The following is a 25,279-nucleotide window of genomic DNA, read 5'->3' as shown; positions in this document are numbered from 1 at the left end:
ATGTTAACAGGAATAAATACTAAAGAATTAAAATGCGTAAGTGCTGAAAACAAACTTGAAAGTAAGCTCCACCACAGCTACTCAGTGTGCTATATTAAGAAATGTATTAAAGTCTCAACATCCTTTTACTCAAAGGGGAAGAAGAGACTGGCATGGTAGGTGTTTGTATTTCAAAGGGCTTCTTTGTGATCATGTCAAATAGGAACAATTTGGTGCAGTAGAGGTGCAGAAGTGAACAGAAGCGACAGTGTCTATCCATATAAGCTGTCATTTGTGTGCTTTGGTAGATTTGGACTTCTCACTGCACATGCAGTTAGAGGCTCTCTGAAGGACTGACACAAGACTCAGGCCTTTTATATCTTCATTCTTGTCTAGAGAACATTTAGTTTGTACCTGGCCTGGTGCTGTGGTTTACTTTGCTTTAAAAGGGATCTAGTGACACAGCAGAACTACCCTGCACACTAAGATAGTGGGGATGGCAGGAGACTGCTTCACAACCACACAACTGTTCCAAACCAAAATGCTAAATCAGTGGGAGGCCCAGCAGTCTCCCAAGAGACTGATTAAAAATGGAGAGTTTTGTTCTGTAGGTGGTGGGGATCCCTCCTGTTAGTAAATGGGATGGAAACTGAGCATCTGCTGCTTTATTTACTGGCCAAGACGCTGGTAAAACTGCTGACCCTTGCCAGCAACACAACTACTAGCACTGCTGTCTTCCTTTTCTTTCCTGTGGTGCTGTTAGGGGCTTTCAGTTCTTCTGCCTCTTTCCTGCTTGCTTTTAGCCACTTCGTCTCTTCCAGTTTGAAACTTTGGATTAGGGAACTGGAGCAAGATTTTTAGTCTTCCTTCTTCAAATCCAGTTAAAAACTTGAATAAATTTCCCTTTTCCTCTCCAAAATTTTGGAACTGGTGTTGTCAGAACTTGTCAGCATATGTATAAATAATTGAGATGGTAAATTTGAATTGAGAGACATTTGGCAACTTTAGGGTAAATAACCAAAATCCTTTTCCTATCTTGAATCTCCAGGGTGCAAACATGGGTCAGTAAGACTTAAGCCAACATCTCCCCATTGTCATCCCTGGTAAAGAACAGGTGTGCAAAATTAATGCTTTAATATCCAGAGTAGGGCTGTACCTAGTCAAGGTTTTCAGATAGTTGCAGCTTATCCTCTTTGCCATCTTTTTACTGCTCAAAAGTTTTATTTGTTAAATGCTCAATGGGGTTTAAGTTTCTTCTAGATAATCCTTCTCTATCAAGGTGACACTTGGGGCAGTATTGTAATGCCCAGTTGTCTTTTGCATGTATTTTACCAAAACAGAAGATTGTAGTTTAGTGTTGCTGATAAAGATACTTTGTCAGATTTTTAGGTTTTCTTTTAAAAATTATGTCTGTGGATGTCCTCACTCTGGCACAGCCTCTTCCAACCAGGAGTTGTGTGGATTTTTTTTTTTTTTTTTTTTTTTGAGAGTGTCCCTTTGCTTGATTTACAATCTAGACAATGTAGATTGAGGGTGGAAGCAAAACTACTTTTTCTGTTGAATTTAATGATGATGCTTGCTTGGAGTGTTACAGGAGGTCTGTAGCAAACTTGAGGTTTAGATCCTCTGCACTCCCCTTGGGATGGTTCTTTAATCTGAAAATTGGGTGTTTTTTGAAGTGGTTGAAACAGCTACAAATCTTTTATTTTTTATTTTTACAGTGAAACTGAGCTGAAAATACAGCAACCTTTTTGATTGTCTTTGTATTGACTAAAGGAATCAAGGTTTCCAATATGCAAACTCAAAATTCAGGATCAGATACCCAAACTTCTGTTTGACATGATCAGTGGTAACTGTAGGTGCCTGCTCCACAGCAGTGAGAGCTAGGAGGTAACTTCCAAGGTGTGTATGCAGATATTTATTCTGGATTAGTTTATCCACAAGATATCAGAGTGTAATTAGTGACTATTTTCATCTTTGAGTCCAAAGCCTGCCTGTGTAGAGTCATTTCCCATGAAAAGGGTGAAATATATTGGCAGAGAGATGTGAAGGAAGCTTTGAGGTGAGGAAAATGTGAGCAGTGAAGTTGTACTGAGGTACACCACAACTAGATTGCTGTTCTTTGGGACAACTTACAGGTCTCAGATCTTCATCCCTCTGTTCACATGAACCTTTTAACATCCTGCTTGGGTGCTTCTTTTCCTAAGGTGTTTGGTTACCCTGACGCACTAACAAGTTGCTGTCTTCTTCTGGGTTATAGCAGAGCAAGGATGATTCACAGACCCAGCCCACAATCAGGAACTGAAAGCAGGATTTGAAAATGGGGAAGAAACCTTGAAATAGAAGTGTTCAAATACAGTATGAACACACTCCACACGCACAGGACGAGATTGGTGTTTGGCTACAGAATGTTCTGCAGAAGTAGGGATAGCAATATTGGATGCAGGATGTGCTTTAAAATTCAGGTTATTTGCATCATTGCAAATGAAGTGGTCAGCCTGTGGAAGTGACTGGATACTGATTAGTTATGAAGCAAACATAGGGCTTTTGCTGTTGTTACCTAGCTGGGTGGTTTGTAAGGGATCACAAAAAGTCAGTCTGGCTTTTCTTACCAGAGTTTCTCACTTTGATCCAAAGAAAATTGATATTTTTTCTCTTACCTCATCATACCAAAAATGGCTTCTGCACTTGCTTGTTCCAAAATAGGATCTGCTTTTGGTAGAGTTCATGTGAAAGAAACAGGACAATTTTGACCGTTTTTTAAATAATATCAAACTACAGATACTCAATTATTTTTTAATATTTAATAGAAGTGTGGGCTGTCTTTTGGTTTTTAAGAAATAACATGGTTTGCTGACTGAAATGACTTTGCATAGGGATGAGGGAATGCTGTGGTTTTGAGGCTTCTGAAGTTGTCAAAAGGAATAAATAATTACAAACTTCAAAAAGTTAGAGATAATTTGCTTGCAAAACCTCCCTGCAGATGACTTCAAGGGTGGCTGTAATTGAATGAGAGCACTGTCTTGGACCCCCCAGGGTTTGGAGCTGGTGCCTATCCCCTCACTTGCACTAGAAAATTCTGATAGCCCATAGTTTACAGCTCTTTTAATCCCATTTTTGCAGTTGGTTTGTTGTTCCCTGACCTTCTCAGTAGAGAATTGGGATGTCATAGTTCCCCTACAGAGACACAGTGTTGCTGTGCCAACACTTCAGGCTTTTGGTGTTATTAAAAGCCTGAAGAATTCAAGTCTGGGATCTGGACCTTGCTAGGTTTGTTTGCAGGCATCCTTAGAAGCAGTCTCTGGCCTAAGTTGCTCCAGGTCCCAGTGCTCCATACAGAGGGATGGAGGGAGAAGGGAGCAGAACTGAAGTGTAGGGAGATGCCCAAGATACCAAGTGAAGTATTCCTTGTGCCTCTTAATTCTTGGCAACAAGCTTTCAAAATGCTGTCTGCAGGGAATGAAAGCACTCAAGGGAAGTAAAAGCTGCTAGTGTTAATGTTGGTGTTAGGCCTGATGATGATCACTGCCTTAATGTAACTACTTGATGAAAGGAATACATGTATTTGCTTTACAATGGTGGTAAATGTGTTTACAGTCCATAGCCTTGTTTTGCAGATTTGTTATATTGCAGTATGGCAGCAATAAAATGCTCTTAAAAAACCCAAGGGGGGGATGCTGAAGACCAGGATTAATGCATCCAAGCCACAGAATGTAGAATTTAAGATTTTTGTTCTTTCTCTCCATCTTTGTTTATTATGAAAATGTAGGCTTTTCTTAGAAGGTAAGTAACAAAGGGTGGAGTAACATGCTTGGGTCTGTGATTTTAGAACTTAGGCCACTTCTTTTTAAAATACCTGTACAGTTTTGCTGCAACTTCTATGGCTCCTTGTCATCCCTTATTTTAAAAGGGTTTTCCCTAAATATGCATATAATCATTAAACCTATTTATTTTAATGGAGACTTCACTCACATAGGAGATAGAAAAGCCACTGTTAGGAGAACTTGTAAATTAAAATGAGGTTGGGGGGGAGCAGGACAGACACTGGGGCCTTCAGAGGAGACTCAAGCATCTGCTAGAGCTCATTTCAAGCTTAGGGCTATATTGAAAAGTTGGGGAATCATTCAGTTAACTCTGTTACCCTCTAAATTGTGACAAAATAATTTGAAGTCTGTTATCCTTCATTGCAAACTGTTGTGAGTTCATTGTTTGTTCCTATATTTGTTTCTGCAGTTGTGTGTATAAGTGTGTATGCCAGCAGCATTCGGAACAGATGTATAGTGACCTAATAAAAAAGATAACTAACCACTTAGAGAGAGTCTCAAAGGAGCTGCAGGTAAGAAGCTGCACAATCTAATTCTGTCTTTCCTGGGATCTGTGATTATATCAGAGGAGCATGTAGATGGCCCATGGAGGGGATTTACACTAAATTGTGGACTACTTCATTTATTAGTTTGCTGTCAGAGAGAATGCCAACTGCTATGTCCAGTTGGATAACACTGGGAGATCTGAACCACGTGGAGAACATTGGCTAAACTTGAATGTGTAAGATAGAATCAAAGATGAGAGATCAGGAAGTCTACAGTATAACCTGGGATGTAGAGGCTTCAGTCAAACTTGATCTGAGCACATGACACAGATGTCTGCCATTGCTCTGTTAATCTACATAAACTCTGTATGGTCCTTGTGTATCATGAGCAGCACAAAAGAGAAAATCTAAAGGACAAAATTCAAGTGAGTTAAATAGAAATTGTGAAGAATTAAGTAGAAATTATTGCATATGAAAGTTTTGTGCTACGGTTCTGCATTTTTCTTGCCTATCTGTAGATGTCAGTGGTTTACAGCAGTCCTCATAAAGCTTGTATATCCCTATGCTTCTCTGTATCTTATTTGTGCATCCATGTTTGTTTTCATATGTGTTCATCGGTGAATTTTTTTTTTAGGCTAGAATCTTAACACATTGTTGAAATTACCATTTCTGTAGCAGCAGTGCTGTTTTATTTCCCTACAGCTTCTGCTGATTCCCTAGCTGATTTTTGAGTTTGGTACTGACTTGCAATGCATTGTGTAGGGATGCCAAAGACAAAGAAACCCTAAACTACAGCAGCTCCTTCACTGCTTCTCACAATTGATAACTAAATTTTGTCAGTCCAGAGCAGCTGAACTGCTTTTAACTGCATCAGGTTCTCCTGGCTAAATGTGCTCTCTCATCAAAATTCATAGCACTGTGATTGTTCTGATATTCGTTTTGTTTCACTCTTTTCCTCCTGTGGATTTTCTTATGAAGAAAAATAAGCACCCTGCATTTAATGGGTACAGCCTTTGGGGCAGTCTTTGACTATAAAATATCTAGGTTGTCTTGAGCCAGGTTTTACTTTTCTCTTTTGCAATTTGTTTATTCCCTGTGGAATGACAACCTGGGTGTTTTGTACAAAATAGCTAGGACACAGTGTTTAAAATGAAACCTTCCCTTGGTTCTGCTGAGCTGCTGCACCCTGTACATTTGGCTTCTTCTTGTGAAAGTTGAGGATCATTGCAGCTGTACAGGTTTGGCCAGTTCTTCTGATACATCCCATGGTAGTCAACTGCATTATTTTGCTTTGAATTTGGGAATACCCCAGATTCTTTACTCTGTGGTAATCCTTTATTGGTTCCTCTAAAGTTCCAAAACTAGGCAGCTGCTATTAAAGTTTACTTTAACACAAAGATGCATTGAATGCTTCTGCCTAAAAACAAGGCTGCCATCGTAACACCAACTGTTGCAAGAATTGGGACAACTGCTGAATGCAATCTTTGTCTTGCAAAAGTTTCTACACATAGGTTAGACACACCTTGTGGCAGGTGGCAAGAGGGCTGTAATATGATACCATCTTTAAGTGTGTGAATTTTATATGACATAAATGTGATTTTGGTTTTGGATGATAAATCCATCTTTTTGAGCTGCTGGAAGTAAAACTCTATAAAGGAACTGTGACTGTGGGTTATGAAATTTTTGCTTAAGAAGTTATTTTGTAACAATATATTATCCTGATTATTTTTTTCTTTTTTTATCTGAATATATTTTGCTGACATGTAGTCATTTGGCTTTTATCCTGAAAATGTGGTGCTAGGTCTTTACCCTAGCAATAACAAATTACTTTGTGAATGTTGGTCACTTTGGGAGGTTTGGGTTCACACAGGCTAATTATAAAAAAGCCTTGTATATGCAAATCCTTTTTAATGCACGTTATGTTGTGCTTTGCTTTCTCTGACATAAACTCATTCCATTTGCCAGTGATATTTAATGTAATTGCAGAGTTCTGTTTAACTGGCAGAATGTAACTTGATGCAAGATAATTAATTTTTTTTTTTACCTGCAGAGATGCAAATGTAGCCCAGTAGAACCATGAATGTTGGCTTGTCTCAGAAAGCAGATAATCATGAAAACTGAAATGGCAGGCAAATGCAGTGTCTTAATCTGGACAAGCTGAGCAACTTCTTTGCCTGGAAGTGCAATGGTTTAATAGCAGGTGGATTGCAGAATATCTGCATATAACCAGCATGCCAGAACAAGCTGCTTCCTCCAAGAACCACTCAGCAGCAGCACTACAACTATCAGATGCCAAATAGTAAAACCAGGAGCATCTCAGGGGGCTGCTCAGGCTTGCTTTTGCATGGTTCTAGCCTTATTGGAATCTGTCTTCTTTCTGCATGGCATTCACTGTAGAAATTCCCTCAGCTGAAGTCAGCAGTGTTGGGCGCTCAGTGTCTTGGATGCCACCTGGATCCCACAGGGCAATGCACACTCTCTTTATTCACCCCCTCCATGGCTTCTGCTCTTCAGGCTACAAGATCCTTGTGTGGTGTTGGTGTTTGTCACCATGTGGGTCTGCTTCACAAGTTTCCACCTAAAAAAACCCATCAAACTTTAAGTAGTAGCAGAAATATTATGAAAATGTGGGTGGACTGTTGTGTTCCCTGTGTGTTAGACCTTGGGTGAAGAGCAGTAAAAGTTGCCTGCTGAGTAGTAGTACACTTAAGATGAGATGAAATGCTTGTTATCAGGCCATCAGCTCTTTGATATGAAGCCTTCTTTGTCCCAAGACATCTACAGCTCCCTCCTAACTCTGGATGTAAGTAAATGATCCTCTCTTCAGGCTCTTTCAGTCACAGGAAGGCTCTAAGCAAGGATTGCCTCCCCTGCTTGCAATTAATGTCTGACCAGTTTCTCTGCATTAGTAAGACTGAATTTTGCCATATGGAGCTTCCAGTGATTGAGAATTAAATTTCCCTAGTTCTGGAGTTGATCAGAAGTTTGGATTTTGTATTTTAATGGCTGCAGGAAGCACAGATGCAAATGTTTGCTGTTGTCTTGAGATCTGTGAAGCCTGTAGGATGAGAGATGTCCTACTACATGTTGTAGTCAACAGATGACTTTTCCAAGATGCTTTTTTTTTTTTTTTTTTACAGTTGATTCTGTTGTGGTTTAAAATAATGATAGCTGTTTTTTGTGGCTAAATGCTGAGTCATTCAGGTGTATGAGGTAGGGTGGATACACAGGCATATGCTTTCAAATTACATAAATCTTTTTAAAATGAAAAATATTTGCATTAGGCACTGGTATTTCTGGTTTACTTTATTCTTACACACTGATAAAGTAATTTAAAATCAATTACTCTGGCCATTAAGTATCTCTTCAGCAAATGACACTGGGTAGTGCTTTAAGCACTGGCAATCGAAGTGCATTGAGCTGACCCATAACAAAAGTTGCCTTTTTTTGTTTGATTCTCCTTACTAATTTCAACATTCTTCAAGTAAATAAATACTGGCTTGCTTGCACTGTTTCTTTTTTAAATCAAACCGAAGTAGCAGAGCTAAACCTCTGGTATTTCTTGCTTAAATTTCATCTACCTGAAAGCACTGGATTAAATTTAGAGCCAATTGCTGTTTGTGTACTTATGCTTTTGACCATTTTGGGGGTGATTGGGGATTTTCTCCTCTATTATGTCTTGAGATACTTATGTATGTGTGTATATTTTTACAATGAACATGACTAAACTGGTGTGTTAGATAATTTTCCTGGTTTCTGTGTGACCCTCAGGATATGCAGATTTAGGGTTTTTACTGGGCAATGCAGAAAGCTTTCCTGCCTTATGTTAGTCCTCACAATTTCTCAGCCTTCTCTCTTGTCAGCTCTCAAACCACTCAGAGCAGTGTATGAAAATATTTTCTCAGTTATTATTTCCTTGCAAGAAGCCTCACTCGAGTCAGGTTACTGTAAAAGTCATTCTGCTATTCTGAGGACTGCCAGCTCTCTGGGAACTGAGTGCCTTCTGTCATGTCCCTGTCAGTCACCATCTGTTTTTAAAAATATCCCAGCAGTATCTGTTGGGGACAACCTGTTCCTTCCTTGCCTTTTCCTTTCTTCCTTTCATGTTTACCTTCTGCTGGTCCTCTCTGATTATATGGAGTTCTGCTATCTAGTGGTGAGGAGCTTGGAGTTTCCTGCCCTAACTCTCTGAAGCATTGACCTGATAAATACAGATGCCTCACTCCGGTCTTTGGATTAGGTTTTGAACTTCCTTATTTGTATTCTAGACACAGTTGTCTAACTTCCAGTATTTCTCCTGATGACAGGAATGCAAACAGGAAGTTTTAAGTGACCTGTCACATCTACTTTGGAGCTTTGATGGTATAAAACTGCATCCAAGTGATGCTTTGAGGGACTGGTAGATCTGAACTTCTGACCATGAGCAGAGTTATGTATTGGGTACCTCCTGATGTTTATGCTTTAAGGTAATTTTACCCCAGATTGTTCTGTATGTATATTTTGCTTTCCTTCCCAGGTGTGCTGGTGATTACATTACCTCTATATATTGTAATTGGGCAGTTATACCAGTCTGTAAAATAGAACTTGCAAAAGCATTATCTATGGCTCTTTTTTGAATAAACTTAGCAAGTCAGATAGCTTAAATTAATAATTAGACTTTAGTAATGTACTTCTGGGAGGCCAGGTTGCCTCCTCCATCCATGTGAAGAAGCCTGTTCTTATCACCCTGTGTGTGGGCATTGTCTGACTTGCCAGCCAAAGGAGAACCAGCAAGCCTTCTTCACCAGCCAGCTCCCCTCTCTTATAGCATAGAAATAATATTAAAATTTATTCTTTTCAATTAGAAATTAGTTGATTCCCTGAAATAAGTTTCAATGGTTTCTTGAGAAACACATTATATAGAAAACAGTTTTCTCTCCTTCATGTTCTGCCTATAGAAAAGATGAGAAATGGAGGTGAAAAATGGAAATTGAGAACTTGCATTGCCTGATTCTTTTCTTACTAAATATCTTACATCATGACTGCTTTTTACAACTGTCTGTTGTAATTGTCTTTTAACATCAAAAGGCTGTTTTTTTAAAGAGGAGATTCAGACTGGCCATTGATCTGGTCTCTAATATTTAGAGGTAAAACAACAACCCCGAACATCCAGTGCCATAGACTTTTATCCATGGGGTTTGCTGGAAGAATATTGCTTAATTGTGTGTGAAAAAGCTTTTTACTGCTGTGAATCATCCTGAACTGAATCAGGCCAGACGAGTGATCAGTATTAGACCTCAGATGGGAGAAAACGAGTGTTGGAAATGTGTGCATCTTCATGTGTGGACATCAAAAAGATGGTTTTTAGCTTGAGGTAAGTGTAGACATCACCACGTTGCCAGAATTGCTATTAAAAATGACATTGTCATGAGCAAGCTAACCTGAGAAAAGTATCCTCACTGGCAGGTTTTGAAAGCTTTTTGAAAAGGCTTGTGTTTCTGCAGTCATTTTTGGTTGCTTGCCAAACTCCACTGGGTGCTGAGGCCCCTGATATAATTACAGAAAGATGTAAGTACATACAGCACAAATGAGTGTGTATTTACTAGATGGAAAAGGTTCTGAAAATTTCCAGCTAATAAACAAGAGTTTTGATGTTCCTTAGATACAATGTCTTTTTGTCTTACCAACATGCAGAATGGAAATGGAAAACATGGGCTACATCTGCTACCCTGCTCTGTGACAATTACAGGAGAACATGTCACGATGGAAAGACACAGTCAGTCTTTGAATGAATTGCACTTTGCCTTGATGTCTGTTTTTTGTTTTTTTTTTTTTTTTAAAAAAAAGTTTTAATAGCACCCTTCTCCAGTGAGGTAGCCCTGGGCATCACAAAAGTTGTCTGCAAGGCAAAGTAAACAAATTACTTTTTCTTGAGAAAGAACAAAAGCTTGTTTTGAAGGGTTCAGACCACTGACATGAATAACAGGTTAAGTTGTGTAGTCAGAGCCATTCTCCCTTTTTACTTGGCAGGCGTGGGAAAGATGCTTCAGCGTGTATGCTGGCATTTTGGCAGTGAGCATGTTCCCAGGAAAATGGAACTGCCAGTTCAACACAGGAATGTAAGCATTCCTGAATATATTGCTGATTGTGCCAGAGGACCAGTCATAGACAGAGTAACTCAGATCTGCTCTCTGTGTTTCTTGTGAGCCATTTCTGAGTTGTCTTGAACCAGCAGCATGTCTTCTGGTTTCATTTGTGTGTTCAGGCAGAGAATGATATTCAAAATGAAGAAAACCACATCTTTTTCGTGTATGCAGTTTCTTTCCCACAAATTGACTGGAATTCCTAGATACCGGGTTTCAAATAAGGGAAGGGTGATTATAATACTGGGTCTGTGGTTGCTTGGTTTGTTTGATGGGTTTTGTTTTTGCATGTCATCTTTTCTCAAACATGTTTTCTTGTTGCTTTTCATTTCTCTTGCTGCTGAAATGTCCACTATGGTGTGTACAGAGACTAAATGATGTCTTTAACACCAGTTTTTAGCAGCCACCATAGTATTTTCTGCTAAGAGGTACTCAGCTCAAAACCAAGCTGAAGATGTTAAGGCACTGCAACTGTGTCACAATTATGGAAGTGTGACCTTCAGTCACACACATTCAGTCCCCCTGTATACAGGTGCACTCTGTGGTTGCTACTGAAAAACTCTTCCCAACACTGAGTAGTAGATGAGAGCAAATGGAGGAGAGGATATAAGCTGTCTCCCCATATGCAGTGTCTTAAAAAATCACAAACAAAACAACAACTGGATTGACAGTTTGATAGGATTCTGAATGGGGAGTGAAGGAGTTGAAGGGTCCTCTTCCTTCCTGGCTTACCTTAGGCTAGCAGTCTTTTTTAGTTTGAATAGTTTCTGTAGTACCTCCTTCAGGCCAGGTAAGAGTGGATTTAAAAACTTAGTATTTTCTGGGGGTTTATAAGAAGTAAATGTCATGCTTAGTTCCACCTCTTCCCCTGTGGTCAAAACAGATTAATATATGTTGTATTTTATCTGGATTAGGACCAACAATGAAAAATATCAGTAAGCTTTTTTTTTTTTTTTTTTTTTTATAGTAGCTACAGTTGAAGAAATCTACATTTAAATGGAGGCTCCACTCTAATGATGGCCATTTCATAAAAGAATCTTATCAGCACCTGTTTACTCATGAATCTGGTGCTGCATACTGTTTTTTTTAGTTTATAGAGGTAAAATAGTTTATAGAACTATAGTCTTGTTAGTGTGAATGTAGAGATATAGAAGGAAGTTCCTGTGCTCAAACAAGTAACTGAATTCAGCCTTGCAGTTTTGAGCAGCCATCCAGTAACCTGCTAATGAACAGAAAACAGATGCTTCTGTTTTCTCCACACAGATTATGATGATTCAGAGATGAGCTGTGAGAATATTGTTACTGGTTGCTTTTTGGCTGGGGTATTTTTCATTAGTTTACAAGTGGGGTTTTTTGGAAACAAGCAGAGTCAGGTAGCATCTGCTTCCATCTTAGTGTCTTGACACTGAGGCTTGACATGAAACACAAGCAGGGGAATAAAGCTGCAAGGTAACATCTCATAAAGCAGTTAACACTGGGATTGTGCAGTGCAGAGGTTAAGGCTGAGATCTGATACTTGCCTGACACTAATGAGTGCTTCTCCTCAAGCTGTCCTGACTTTTCTTAGCTTTTTTTGTCTTGACCTAGAGCAGCTTTCTTCTTTGTTGCAAGGTGGTGGTGGTGGTAACAGCTTCCAGATAACCTTCTCCAGGTACTTCTCAGGAGACAGCTGAATGTGCAGTTGTTATTCACTTTTAAACCCTCCCTCTTAATGTGAGACAAGGTAGCAGAGTTTTCATTTTAAGTGGAGAAAAAAGATATCAGTCTTTAACATCTCCTGTAAAATGAGTGGCAGAATGGCTGGATGCCAGTGCTGGGTGTCTGTTCAGGGGATTAAACCATATACTGTCTCTGGGTTTTTTGGTTTTTTTTTTTTTCATTTTTTTGGTTGGTTTATTTGTTTATTTTTTATTTTATGGAAAGTATAAACTGTCAGTGAGGGAGTAGTGGTGCCCTGTGTCAGGCTACGGTCTCCTTTTGTCTGACATGTTCTTTGAAGTAGAATTTTCCCTCTTCTTTAATCTTGGAAGCTGTATACCAAGTCTTTACAAATCAGTCTAACCATATTTAAAACTGAGGTTAAAAAGGAGTGAAGCAGGAATACATACTGCTTAGAAATGCAGATTTCATTGCATGCTATTTGCAACCAATTATATATGTAACTATATATGAAAGGGAATCCTTGGAGTTCACAGCCACTTTTCATACATGGTTGGCATTTTGAACTAAAATTTTTTGGCCACCCCTGAGAACTGCATCTGCAAGATTAAAAGCTTATGATCAAAATGAGGAATCACCATATATAGCCTTTGGCAACAGCGTATGGAATAACACTCTTTATTCCTTTGCCAGTTTTGCTTTCCTTTCTGAAATGTCTGCTCTGTATTGGTGTTTTCTGTGAAAACTACCCACATGTTCATTAAGCTTGTTTAAAGGGAAAATAAACCTACTTTTATAAGTTTAGAATACTTAACAGAGCAAAAAGTCAACATAAAATTTTAACTGTTCTTTTAGTGCCCCTGGTGAATATCTCTACAAAGGCTGAAAAATCTGCTCTGTGAAGATAAGAGCTTTCAGTTCTGATAAGGTGGTTGAGGTGCAGCTGACCATGAGTTTTTCTCACACCATAGATGCTTTGGCTCTAGAAATATATTGGAGCTTTTTTCTTTTTCTTGTGAGGTCTTGGGCGTTGCTGCGTTCTCCATCCTCTTCTGGCCTGGTGCTGTCAGAGAGGAAAATAATGCAAGGGAAGGGAAGTTTTGCTTGTTGTCAGCAAGCAACACTGTTCTTGGGTGTGTCTGGGTGTGTATCTGTATATGAACAGCAGAAACTTGAGCAGCTACCCACCCTTTCTCCCAAAAAGACCAGGGAAAGCAGGAGGAGTGTGTGTGGGTGGGTTGGGATGGAGGGAGGGATACTGAAGGAACACATTACCCCAACTCCTCTTCCATCCCTGGGTGTGTAAGTGCACTCTTGAATGCTCCAAGGCAGCTCCCCTGCATCCCTCCAGGTAAATAGATGTGAAAGAAACAGTGGTTAGAGCTTCCCATTTTTCTGGTTCCCTTCTCCATTTCACTTAGCTTGCTGCAGAATAGATCTTTTTAGCTTCATTTCCTTCTTTGGGAACACAGAAAATAGCAGTGCTGTCACTGTGGGCTCCACAAGGCCTGTTGTAAAGTTGGCACGTTGAGATTTTATGTAGTAATGTTTTTCTTGGGGCTCCAGGGTCATGCTGTGTGTTGGAGCATTCACTGCAGGAGGTTTTCATCAGGAGTGCAGGGTGCCAGATGTGGAGCTCTCTCTGAACACATTGCTTTTTAGTCCCTTGGTCTCAACACCCTGAGTACTTACCTTGCCCTGGGTGACCCAGTGAAATGTTTTCTGTGAAGGATGGTGTTCCCTGGAGCTGCAATGCAAGCAGCTGGGATGCAAAATAGGTGTTTAATGCCCCCCTGCTCTGCTATCTTGGAGTAAAAGCCCATGGAGGGGTTGGAGCACTCCCTGCTGCACTTCTTGAAATTTAGTTATGGATTCTAAGTGTGACAAATAAGTCCTTCAAAACAAATGTCTGGGCTTGAATAGTGTTTTTGTTTGCTTATGTGAAATGCTAGTTTGTTGCAGGCATATATTGTATTTCTTACTGAATGGACCTTAGCTGGGCAGTGACACAGCTCTAGGCAAAAACCAGTTATCAAAACTCCTGGTTTTTGGGTAGGGAATTAGAGTAGAAACTCTGGAATGATGTGTGGCTTGCTTTGTGTAGATTTAGTGTATCAAATACTTGGCAGTTTTTTGTAGTTTGCAATGAAAGCATAGCCCATGCTGTTCCAGATCTTTCTCTTGTTCAGATCACAACCTGACATTTTTATGGTTTCTTGCAGGCCAGCCCTCCAGATCTCTATATTGAAAGATTTAACGTAGCTCTTGGACAGTATATGGGAGCATTGCAGAGCATTGTGCCTCTTTTCATATATATGGTAAGTCTGAGAAAATCCTTTTCAAATAAAGTATGTCCTTATGCAAGATGCTGACTGAAAGTGAAAAGAATGAAGTGGAAGTCCTAATGATTTTTAACTTGCAGAACTTATGATTGATGGGTTTGTTACCTGCATAAGAGCACTGATCAAATTGTGTGGGGATAGGGAAGGGGAAGCCATGATTTTAAATGTAGAGTTAAAATTGGTTTTTACCCTAACATTTCTTTCCTAGGAATGGGGGGGGGGGGAATGTTTTTTGATTGGAAAAAAGCCTTCCCTTATAGTTAGGTCATTATTTACATGCTTTTCAACAGTGATAGCTTGTTGGCTTGTTATGTTCTGGTAGATTGTGCAGGTTTAAAAGGTAATTGTTTCTTGCTTTGAAATTGCACAGAATCAGCCAAGAAAGAAAGAAATGTCACTTGGAAACATCTGTGTCCCTTGATAAAGGAATTCAGTGCACTGACTGGATGAAGATGAGCTTAGGTTCATAGCACTGTCAGGCACACTTGCAGGGTTTCAGAAACCATCCCCTATAAGTGTTTGCTGTGCTGATATTTGAATGTATAAAATCTTTTACACCTCTGAAGTCAGTTTATAATTTGCATCGGTTTTATTAAAGAGCCAAGGCTTTTTATTGTTTTCTCTATAGTAATGAATAATTTAAGCTTGAAGTTTGTCCTTCCAGACAACAATTTCTCTCCAGAAATTATTGTTGCTTTAGAATCACTTAGGAAATAAGAAAAAGAAAATAAATAAAGAACTTATTTGTTTGAAATAAACTTCCTTTTAAAGAAAAAGAAGAATTTGAACTGATTCAGTTTAAATAAAACTCACTCTACAAAATTATTCTCATTGGTAGCTTCCAAGGGTTTGGCAAGCAGTATCTTTTAATAAAGATGTCTAATATTTCAGTGAATGCACCTGAAACCCAGTAATTTGCTCCAGTCCTTCAACATAGTGTCACCTTATAGATTCATTGCATAAGAAAATAGGAAGAGACTACTATCATTCAGCTATTTTTAGATTCTAGCCATTTTTTCACCTGTGTGCTTGGCTTCTTTATTTCAGGCAGTGTTTAAGCAGTATTATAACTTAATATCCATTTACAAATTGAGATAAACTGTTCAGGTGTGTACTTCCAGTGAGTGCTCATATCCACCACGTCCATCACAAAGGTCTAAAGCTATCCTTAACAATTAAGACTTAAGTAACTGAAAAAAAGGTAAAATATGTTCATTATAGACCTATAAACAGACAAGTTTCATCACTATAAGCTTTATTTATGTCACCAGACAAGGTATAGTTGCTCAGTAAACTTCTGTATCCTTCTAAATGCACAGTTGTGATGTGGTGTGTGCATCTTTAAATAAGGAGCACACTGTATCCGTTCATTTCTTTCTTAGAGTTTGAGTCTAGCTGATATCTGAATATAGTAAATGAGCAATAGAGAGACCTGTAAAATGAACAGTTAGGTAGGCTCTTGGTTTTTTGGTTTTGTTCTGTTTAATTTGACAACAAAGAAAAGGAACATTAAAAATTAAAGGAAAAAACTGTATAGCTGGTTTTGAGGGCCAGTGTCAAATTAAGGCCCATACTATTTCTCTGAAATAACTAATCAGTGTTGTGCATAATGTGGAAAGTATCTCTAGAGAAGTCAGGATGAAAATGTTTTTCTCTGTTTTTTTCTGTATGCATTTGGAAGTACTTTTATCAACATCCACTCTTGCAATTTTACATTATAGCATCTAATCAAGTTTTCTTTCATACAGAAGCAGCAGTTTCCTTTATTTAGGCAAGAAAATACAATTACAAAACAATTGCAAGAGGTGAAAGCCTTATTACTCTACAATATAAATTACAGTGTTGTATTTATTTTAATAGATACTTTCGATGTATTTTTAAGTGGATTAACTACTGAACTCTGCCTTTTTTGTCAGAAAAGCCAGCAAGGCCTTTCCTTTTCTTTTTTTTTTTTTTTGCTAGTGGTGTGATAGCTTAAATCAGGAGTTTCCAAGGCTGTGAAGTTGCACTGAAACTCTGTTCTGAAAGCATAATTACATCATTGCTTACCAATATGCCTCTAAATATTTAAAAATCTATCTACCATATTCTCCTGTGGGAATACAGGAAAGGTGTTTTCTTAGCCTGCATGTGACCAGGATGTGTTTTGAAGATTGTATTGAGTGATGGTAGCTTTGTAATTGAGGGAGTTTTCTTTTTCCGTCTTTTCCTTGGAGCACCAGTGGTTTTCTTGTTCAGGTGGTGATGGATTTTTTTTCAGTCTTGTGGTACTGCATTGGACTTTTCAAGATAGCATTAAGGTCCACTTTTGTCACTCATACTCTGCAAAGTTCCATTCAGGATGTAACCACAGATAAAGTGAATTAAACTGGAAGTCAGCACATGGTGCTTTGTTCCAAAGAATTATTCCAAGGGAATAACTGTTTGCTTTATAAATCTAAATTAAGTTGTTCTGGATGCTTACAGATTGTGCCATGTATGCCATTGTATGCCATGGAAATGAATGAAAAAAAATCATATTTCCATTTTATCCAAATGATGATTATTGGATTTTTTTTATACTTTTTTTTTTTATTAGGTTCTTAATTTTTAATTATACTTTGGGTTTAGCTGAAAATCTGTTTTTGTGGAGCGAAACAAGCCTAATATTTGTGAGCCTAATATTGTGGGATAGTTAATAGGTTTTTTTATAGCCTCTAAAACAATGCTGGGTGGTACTGCATTTCACTGCTTATCAGTTAGAGGGCATTTTGTGTCTAAACACAAATATATGTGGGTGTATATATGAACTGAATGAGATAAGCACTCATACAGTTTTTCTTTTTTCTCTTTTGGGTATTTATTGCTCTTCTTTTAATAATATTAGCAGAATTATAAGTCTTAGCAGTTGCCAGATTGCCTTATATTAATATGGTGGTTTGTAGAAGTGATGCTTATGTCATGTCTGACTTTGTCAGGTGTTGCTATCTGCTTCCCTTTAAACTGTCACTTGGACCTCCAGGTGACTTGGCACACTTTTCAAGAACTACTGGTACAGCCTGGGTAGTGACATCTTAGAAAAGCTTCCTGCTTTTCCTCTCTCAAGAGCAGGGAAGGTGACAGCTCTTCTCCTATCTTGTTTCAGCACTGCAGCTTCGAAATAAAGTTCTTGTGTTAGCTGAGTTTTCAGTGTCTATTTAAATCCAGGCAAGTATAACATCTCTTTAGAAAAATGAGCAAGTGAGCAATCAGGAAGAGAATTTTACAGTTGTCTTTGTGTAAATACTGTATTGTAACTCTTCTTGAATCTTCTGGGATTTTTGTGTTGCTTTTCTGGTTGGGAAATTTAAGGTGTAGGCTTCCCAATTCTTGAACAAAAAACACCATCACAGTGAGCACATATTGCCAACTGCTTTTAATATAAGAAGGCTGGGGATGAAACAGACTTAAGTTATTTTTCTTTAGCCAGGTGCATGTCATCTGTCAGCTTGTAAGAAGCAGTAGCCTGACATTGCCAGGTTTGATTCAGGGCACTACATTTGTGCGCAGATGCTCTTGTTGCTCCTGTGTGTGGCATCCATGGGTGAGTAGTTTGTGGTCAGGAAGCTCCAGATTGAAATGTTTTAGGAAGTTAGGTCTGATGAAAGAGTGAAGTGTGGTGTGTAGCTTAACACTCCCTAGGAGATGGACATCTTCAGTTGCTGTGACCTCCTGTTGGCAATTCCCCATTGACCAAGATTATTAGAGATGAAGTTAATCTGTTTCTTCCGGGTTATTCTGTCTGTAGAGCCTTTCCCTCAGTTAAATGTTTCAGTATCTTATTTTTTAATAAGTTGGTTTTCTATTAAGGCATCCTTTTAACTCTATACACAAGTTGTCCAATAAATTGAGTTGTTCTACTTGTGTGTTAGTGCTGTACATATAGGAGAATTATCTTAAAGTAATTATTTTTTTTCCAGCATTTAAGACCCACATATGAATGATGTACAGACAAGAAACCTTACTGTTAATTTCAGGCTAGGAACTGAGGAATAATGCCGAATAGGTACAATTGGTCCTCAGGTAACTCATGAGTAAAATTTCCTCTGAGGGTTGAAGAGAATATTTTATTATCAATGCTGAGTGGGTCAATATAATTAAATCCTAACAATTTTAATGTAGCTGAGTTTTGTATATATCACTTATTTCCACAGCTGATTAATTCTGCGTCTTCCAAGATTATCAATGAGCCGCACAAGTAGAGAGCTGTACAATTTGCTATTGTAACATACCTATTTGCATGGTTTTATCACTTCTAGACATTGACGGAGATATTTTTTGTTTTGTTAGGAACATGGTGTCCAGACTTGTTTTGCTGTTAAAGACTTCATTAAGTTGTAAAATAGAGTGTTTTGTTTTTCTATAGCCTTCCCAGTGTGGGTAGATACAGAGTTATATCTGTAGATATAGAAAGGAATAAAAAAAGCATACGTGTCAAATAATCTATAGTTTTAAATTTCTGAATTATTTTTATTCAGATATTTTGAATTACTTTATTCCAACTTGAAAACTTCTGTCTTATTTTCCAGAATAAATTTTACATAGAAACCAAGCTTAACAGAGACTTAAAAGATGACCTTATAAAGCTGTTTACGGAACATGTTGCAGAAAAGCACATTTACAACCTAATGCGTAAGTAAACCCATTGATTGGTTTTTTTATAATGGGACTCTGGAAGACCTCAGTGCTCTGAGTTACTGCAGAAATTCACAGCAAATAGGAAGAAAATGTCAAATTTAAATTTAAATACAAACTTGTTTTTAAAGCATCCATATGAAGAAATGTGGCACGCATCCATTTATCTTTACAAAAAAATGTTTTTGTATGAAGTCATGGATTTCTTGAGTATCTGGGGCACCCAATAAAGGTTTTCCCTTATGACTTGTGATGATGAGGTAACAAATGTTATATTATCCTGTTCCTGGTGCCGTTACTCTTTAATTTCAGATGTCATTAAGAATGTGGTGTGGTCAAAGAGTTGCAGTAGCACTGGGGTTATTATCATGATGTACTCCCTGCTGCTCAGTGAACTGCACAGTGCTGGTTGAGCTAATGGGATAATGCAAATGAAATATGCTCCAGGCAATTTCTGTCCCTTTAAGTGCTCCTGTGGTGAAACCCTTGAGTTTGCCTGCAACCTGCCACCATTTGTGTGTGTCTGTGTGAGCCCCTTGCTGCTCCTCTGCTTGAACCCTTAAGAGGGCAGTTAGCAAAAAGGGGTAACCAGACTTGGAATTCCATTTGGGAGAGTTTACAAAGAGGTGAGCAAGTGGCAGTGATGCTGGGAGAGTTCCCATAGCAGGTGTTCAGTCTGGAGCCTGATGTGCTCCTCTCTGCACCCCAGCCCTATTGCAGTGTCTCTGTTTTCATCTCTCTTCTGCACACCAAGTATCTGCCAGATGATGGGTGATTTAGTGTCCAGTATATTCCCCATTTTGTCTTGGCTTGAGTACTAGTTCTCTGCAGCAGAAGGCTGGGGGAAAGGAGCTTTGCTGTGCTTTTTAGGGTCACTGTGGGTTGGCATCCTAGGGAAATGGGGAGTGAACAAGGTGACTGCCCTGAGGTCCATGGAGCTTGGTACCTGGAATGTGGGAGATCATCAGCTCTGTTGCCAATCTTGTTCTTTCCATCTGACAAAGCCTCCCTAAGAAGTGCTTTTAGTCATGGAGCAGATCAGTTTAGCTTGGGAATAACAGGACAGATACAAATGGCCACCCATGGACCTGGCATTCTGTTTTGTGCCAAAGCTGCTTTAATGATGTCACAAAACCTGGAAAGATGATTGCTGCAGCAGGATCATGAAAAATTCAGCTGATATTGCCTTAAAATGAAACACATCTAATTTTAAGTGTATGCATCTTTTCAAACAAGGAAAACCTTAAAGTCCCATTTCATATTATTTTTTTTTTTAATGACAGAGTGAAGGTAACATTGGTCAGATCTTTAGAATATAAGCAATGTCAGGTGTGTGTTACTACATGATTACTTTTATGTGGATGATAATAGGAGAGTCAAACAGAAGCTAATTGCAGAACAAAAGGAAAAGAGCTGTGGTTGTGTATGAGAAATCTGCAATGCTTTTCTCCAGCTCTGTGTTAGTACTTGCAGAATTAAAATTAAAAGAAAGCATTGAAAAATAAAAATTGTCACTGACTGTGTTGCTGCTTATGGGATCTACTGTTTAATGAGGAACTTCCTTAGATTTCATTTCAGTCTTAACTGTCAGTTTATTAGTAATTAATTTTTATCTTACTCCTAAGTAAGGTAATGTATAGTGACTTGTATGAACTCCTTCCTGATGGTGATCTGACTTGGTTAAGCCTTGGATAACAGGATCTTTAATTTAAAATCTGCCTAAATAAAATTCTAAGCTTGCTAGCAAGATTCCTGGAAATAATTGTAGACATGTAGCACGTGATATAGTACTGTAGAGGTGCTGAAAAAGTTCTAATGTGTTATTTTATGCTATTTCCAGCTGTTCTTTCTAGCTTGATGAAATAATTATCTTAATTATTTCTTGTGCCTTGATTTTTCTGAATTGCAAATGCTCTGTGAAACCAGAATAGAAGTCAGTGTTTGTTAATTACTTCCCAATAGATTGAGTTGAATGGAAGGGTGTTTTTGTATTATGGGGGAGGGGGAAAAAAAAAAATATTTTGAGTGGGTATGCCTAGGAAATTAAAGTCAGTGAAATTGTGATCTAGATAGAGGAAGGGAATTCTGAGGCTGTTTTTTTTGAGATGTTGCAGCTGCCACTTCAGTCAGAAGCAACATGCTTTCCCTCTATTTTAAAAAAACAAACAAGAAAATCTATTTAATCTGTTGATCTAGACTCAGAGGACAAGAATAACGTCTGCTCTTGAAATTTTTTGCAGTATTTTTCATATGAAGGGTTTTTTGCTTGTACTATCTTGTCATTCTATCAGAGCTTGGAAGCTTTTCTATTTGAAGTTGTGTGCAGCAAGGACTGTAAGTACATCTCAGGTTCATTTGATTTAAGAAATTCCTACCCTACTTCAACAGATGGAGGAAAAAAATGTCAGAAAAGCAGTGCAGCACAGATCTCTTCCTCAGTGCTTGATGATGCTCAGACTCCCACTGGTTGAGTCAGCCCCAGGCCCTGGGCTGTGTGGTTGAAGGCAAGCAGATGCAAAACAAAGTCCTGGTACAGTGGTCTTATACCTGACACTTAATTGCAGAAGATAGTGATGAAGGTATAAAGTCATTATTTACAGAAGAAAATGAGTGAACTTCAATTTGAAAAATATAAAAATTTTGATTTTTGCCTGTACAAACACAAGTTGTTTTTTTTTTTTTTTGATAGAGGACCTGTTTAAAAAAGAGAGAAAACTTCACTGTCTAGAGCACTTCTGAGAATCTAAATAAATACACAAAAAATACATAATACACAGATCCATGAACACAGTTTTGTTTGTGAAATACTTCTACACTCACACATATTTACCAAATCAGTGCTCTTCAATTTAAGTGGATACATTTGAACTAACCGAATATATCCTGATTTATTTTTTTTTTTTTCTTACAAAGCTAAAGCTGACTCTTGCTGATAAGGCTGCTGTATTAAGTGGCTGGGGAGAAGTTGCTATGTGCAGAACTGCTTAACTGGATATAACAAGTGAAGATAGCGAAGCATCTTATTTATCAGAAGCTTCAGAAATGGGGGAAGATGCAGATAATATCTCCTTGTCACTAGGGAAGGGGTGGTGGAGAATGTTGTCTTTATTCCTCCTAGAGTCCTACATGAGATGGCTTGTAAGCAGAAAAATCCAGAAGGTGTTTTCTTTCTCTAGGCAGCCACTGTCTCTTGTAGCAGGTTAGATGGGGGGTTCCTGGGCTGTTATCTCACTGCCCTGGGAACTTGTGCCTGCTTATTCATGTGTCTAGAAGAATGGTAATTATTGTAAAGTTTAACTATCTCCAGTGGGGAAAATGAGTACCAGCTCCTGAAACTCTATTTTTAGTAATTGCCAGAGGTAAAATTGCAGTGGCAGAGAGTATTTGAAAGTAACTGCTACTTTTCTTTTTAATATTGGCAGCTTAGTAGCCAAAACAAGCTTGGCTTTGAACCTAACAAAAGAGAAATTATTATCAGCATGCTGCTGTTTCTTCTTGGTGCACAGATCACTTGGTTGCCAATTACAAGAGTTTGCAATTACCCCTCTTTTTCTGGAAAATAAAAACAGGAGGTGGGTTCTGGGCTAGAGTTCTTCAGTCTTAGAAGGCAACCTAAGGAAGAGAATTCTCATTATTCTTTGCTTACAGTGATGTTTGTGGGTGAAAGAGGATGTATTAAGTTGATTATGGCATTCCAAATAAGCATCTGCATATCCCTGTAGTACTTCAGCCATTTGTATCTGTGTGTGTACAAACTGTTCCTTTCCTTCTATATTTGTGTTCAGGAAGAGGTTTCTCTTCTTGCAGGAGCAGTGTACTGAGTCAGTACAAGAAAAATCTTTCCAAAGAAGCATCTGCCTGTACTGGACAGAAGTTACTCAACTAGAAAGTAATGTGAACTCTATCAGGGGGAGAACTGTTTTTTTTAACACTTCTGGTTTTGTTCCTATTGACCGGGGTAAGCAGGGAATATTTGTGTTCCCATCTTTGATCTCCCATGTCAGGAACAGATATTGGAAATAGGTTCTTTTTATCTGGAGGGAAGGAAATACCTTGGGCCATGGCAAAAATGCTAAAGAATAAATAGGGCCCAAGAATTTATGGGTCTTAAAGTGATTATCAGAATCTACAGGTGATAACATGGCCTGTGAATGAGGCAGTTCCCTGAACTTTACTGATTCAGAACTAGAGCATGGGCTCGAAAACATGTGAGATGTAGGAAAAATGGTTCTTGAGGATTAAAGCATTAGAACTGAGCTTCTGGCTGTCTCAGATTTTTGTTCATGATTTATGTGAAGATAATTTTTATATGAAGTTAATGACCTGATTAGCTGCTGAAACCTGAGCATATACAGAGTGGTTTCCTGCATGTAGATTCTAATAGCACATAGGCATTTGTTGAATACTGTTCCCCATAGGAGTGCTTTTGTGAGTTCAGAGCTAAAAGCCAGTGTAAAAATATTCTGTGTATAAAAGTAATAACATTTCTCTCAGTTTTCCAGTATTTTTTTTTCAAAAAAAAAGTCTAAAAAAGTCTGGAGGAAGAGGAGAAATCACAGCCTATTTTATTATGTTTGCAGTTAATAATTAGTTACTGGGAAAAACTTAAACTTTTTTCTGAAGATACTTACATATGGCAGCTTTGTTTCTTCCCAGTTGTGTCACTTGGACTCAGCTGTGGGGAAGAGATGTTGCTGCTCCATTTTCTTAATTTTTTTTTTAACTTTTGTTTTTCTTAAGGTGTATTATAATTTAGTAGAAGGGCTGTTTATGTTGGAAAGGGTTTTCTTTTATAAAGGCATCAGGAAAGCTATTTCCTCTATGTTTGTGCTTTCAGAAAAGTACCAGAAAAGTTAATTTGAAGGTTGCTAACAGGTTTCTGAAGGTTAAGTTGTGTAAATGTGTTATTAGTTGCAGCAGGTACAGATGTAACACGAAATTACAGTGGATGAAGGAACCAAGTTATAAATGTTAAGAGGCTGATAAATGTAGCAGGGAGCATGTTCCCTGTGCAGGGATTTTAATTGTTTTGTGATGAGCAGGAGAGGCTTTGTTGCTCCCTGGGCACCCAGACCTATGTTCCTAGCAGATTTGTTTCGCTGTAGTGATGTCCTGCAGCCTCTTGCTGTCAGTGAAGCCAGAGCCCCTGTACTGCCTCTACATCATGCCTTTTGGTAATAAATTCCATAGCTTTTGTTTGGGGATAGTTTTTTGTTTGGTTTGTTTGCTTTTTGTTTTCTTGTGAGACCCAACCCGGAGTTCTGTGTCCAGTTCTGGAGTCTCTAATATAAAGAAGGACACAGAGCTCCTGGAAGGTGTCCAGAGCAGAGCCACTGAAATGCTCAGAGGGCTGAGCACCTCCCTGGGAGCCAGTCTGAGGGATTGGGGTTGTTAAGCCTGGAGAAGAGGAGGCTCCCAGGTGACCTTAGAGCAGCCTTGCAATATCTGAAGGGTCCTAAAAAAAAGCTGGGATAGGGCTTTTGACACAGGGGTGTAGGGAGAGGACAAGGGGAAATGGTTTCAGACTTGAAGAGGGGAGATGTAGGTTGGGCATTAGGAAGAAATTCTTTAATATGAGGGTGGAAAGACCCTGGCCCAGGTTTCCCAGAGAAGCTATGGCTGCCTAATCCCTGGCAGTGTCTCAGCCCAGGTTGGATGGGGCTTGGAGCACCCTGGGCTGGTGGGAGGTGTCCCTGCCCATGCAGGGGGGGTGGAATGGGATGAGCTTTAAAGTTCCTTCCAACCCAAACCATTCCGTGATTCTATGATAATACCCCAGGAGAAGAGCAGTGCTAAAGGCTGGGAGAAGACTGATTGCCAGGGCCATAGCCTGACAGAAAACACAGGGTTTAGTTTGGTGTGTTGGGTTTTGCAGTTCACTCCCTGTGCATCACCCTTTTGCAGAGACAGTCAAGAAAGATGGAATGGATTCACTTTTCTCCCACTGTAGCTGGCTTTTCTTTTTTCTGCTTCTGCCTTGGCACCTCTCTCAGATGATGTGCATATGAGAAGCAAGCTGTCATATCCTTGACGCTGAAAACTGCAGACAAAATCCCCTGAAAAAGGGGGAAACCCGTTATTTTTCAGTATTGCATTGTCTCTTCCCTTTTTGCATGCTGCCCTTCTAAATTTACATTCTAGAAATTGTTCTTCTTTGTACTTCTCATTTCCATATCAGATCCAGTACATGTGTTTCATAAGGAAATAGCAGTTGG

At 38.8% G+C, this 25,279-nt stretch overlaps 1 protein-coding gene across 1 annotated transcript in view; it reads left to right on the top strand.

Annotated features, from left to right (window-relative positions):
* CACUL1 (CDK2 associated cullin domain 1) overlaps window positions 1-25,279 on the top strand; it is a 46,103-nt gene that overhangs the window by 7,046 nt on the left and 13,778 nt on the right. Inside the window, exons 3-5 of the mRNA XM_071749526.1 lie at window positions 4,213-4,315; window positions 14,292-14,387; window positions 18,959-19,061. Of these exons, the coding sequence (XP_071605627.1) occupies window positions 4,213-4,315; window positions 14,292-14,387; window positions 18,959-19,061 (302 nt within the window). The remainder of the gene's footprint in view (window positions 1-4,212; window positions 4,316-14,291; window positions 14,388-18,958; window positions 19,062-25,279) is intronic.

This window comes from Heliangelus exortis, chromosome 7 (assembly GCF_036169615.1).
Source record: "Heliangelus exortis chromosome 7, bHelExo1.hap1, whole genome shotgun sequence".
NCBI classification, from domain to species: domain Eukaryota; kingdom Metazoa; phylum Chordata; class Aves; order Apodiformes; family Trochilidae; genus Heliangelus; species Heliangelus exortis.
Note: the sequence above shows the minus strand (reverse complement) of the source record. Positions and strands in the feature narration are given on the sequence as shown.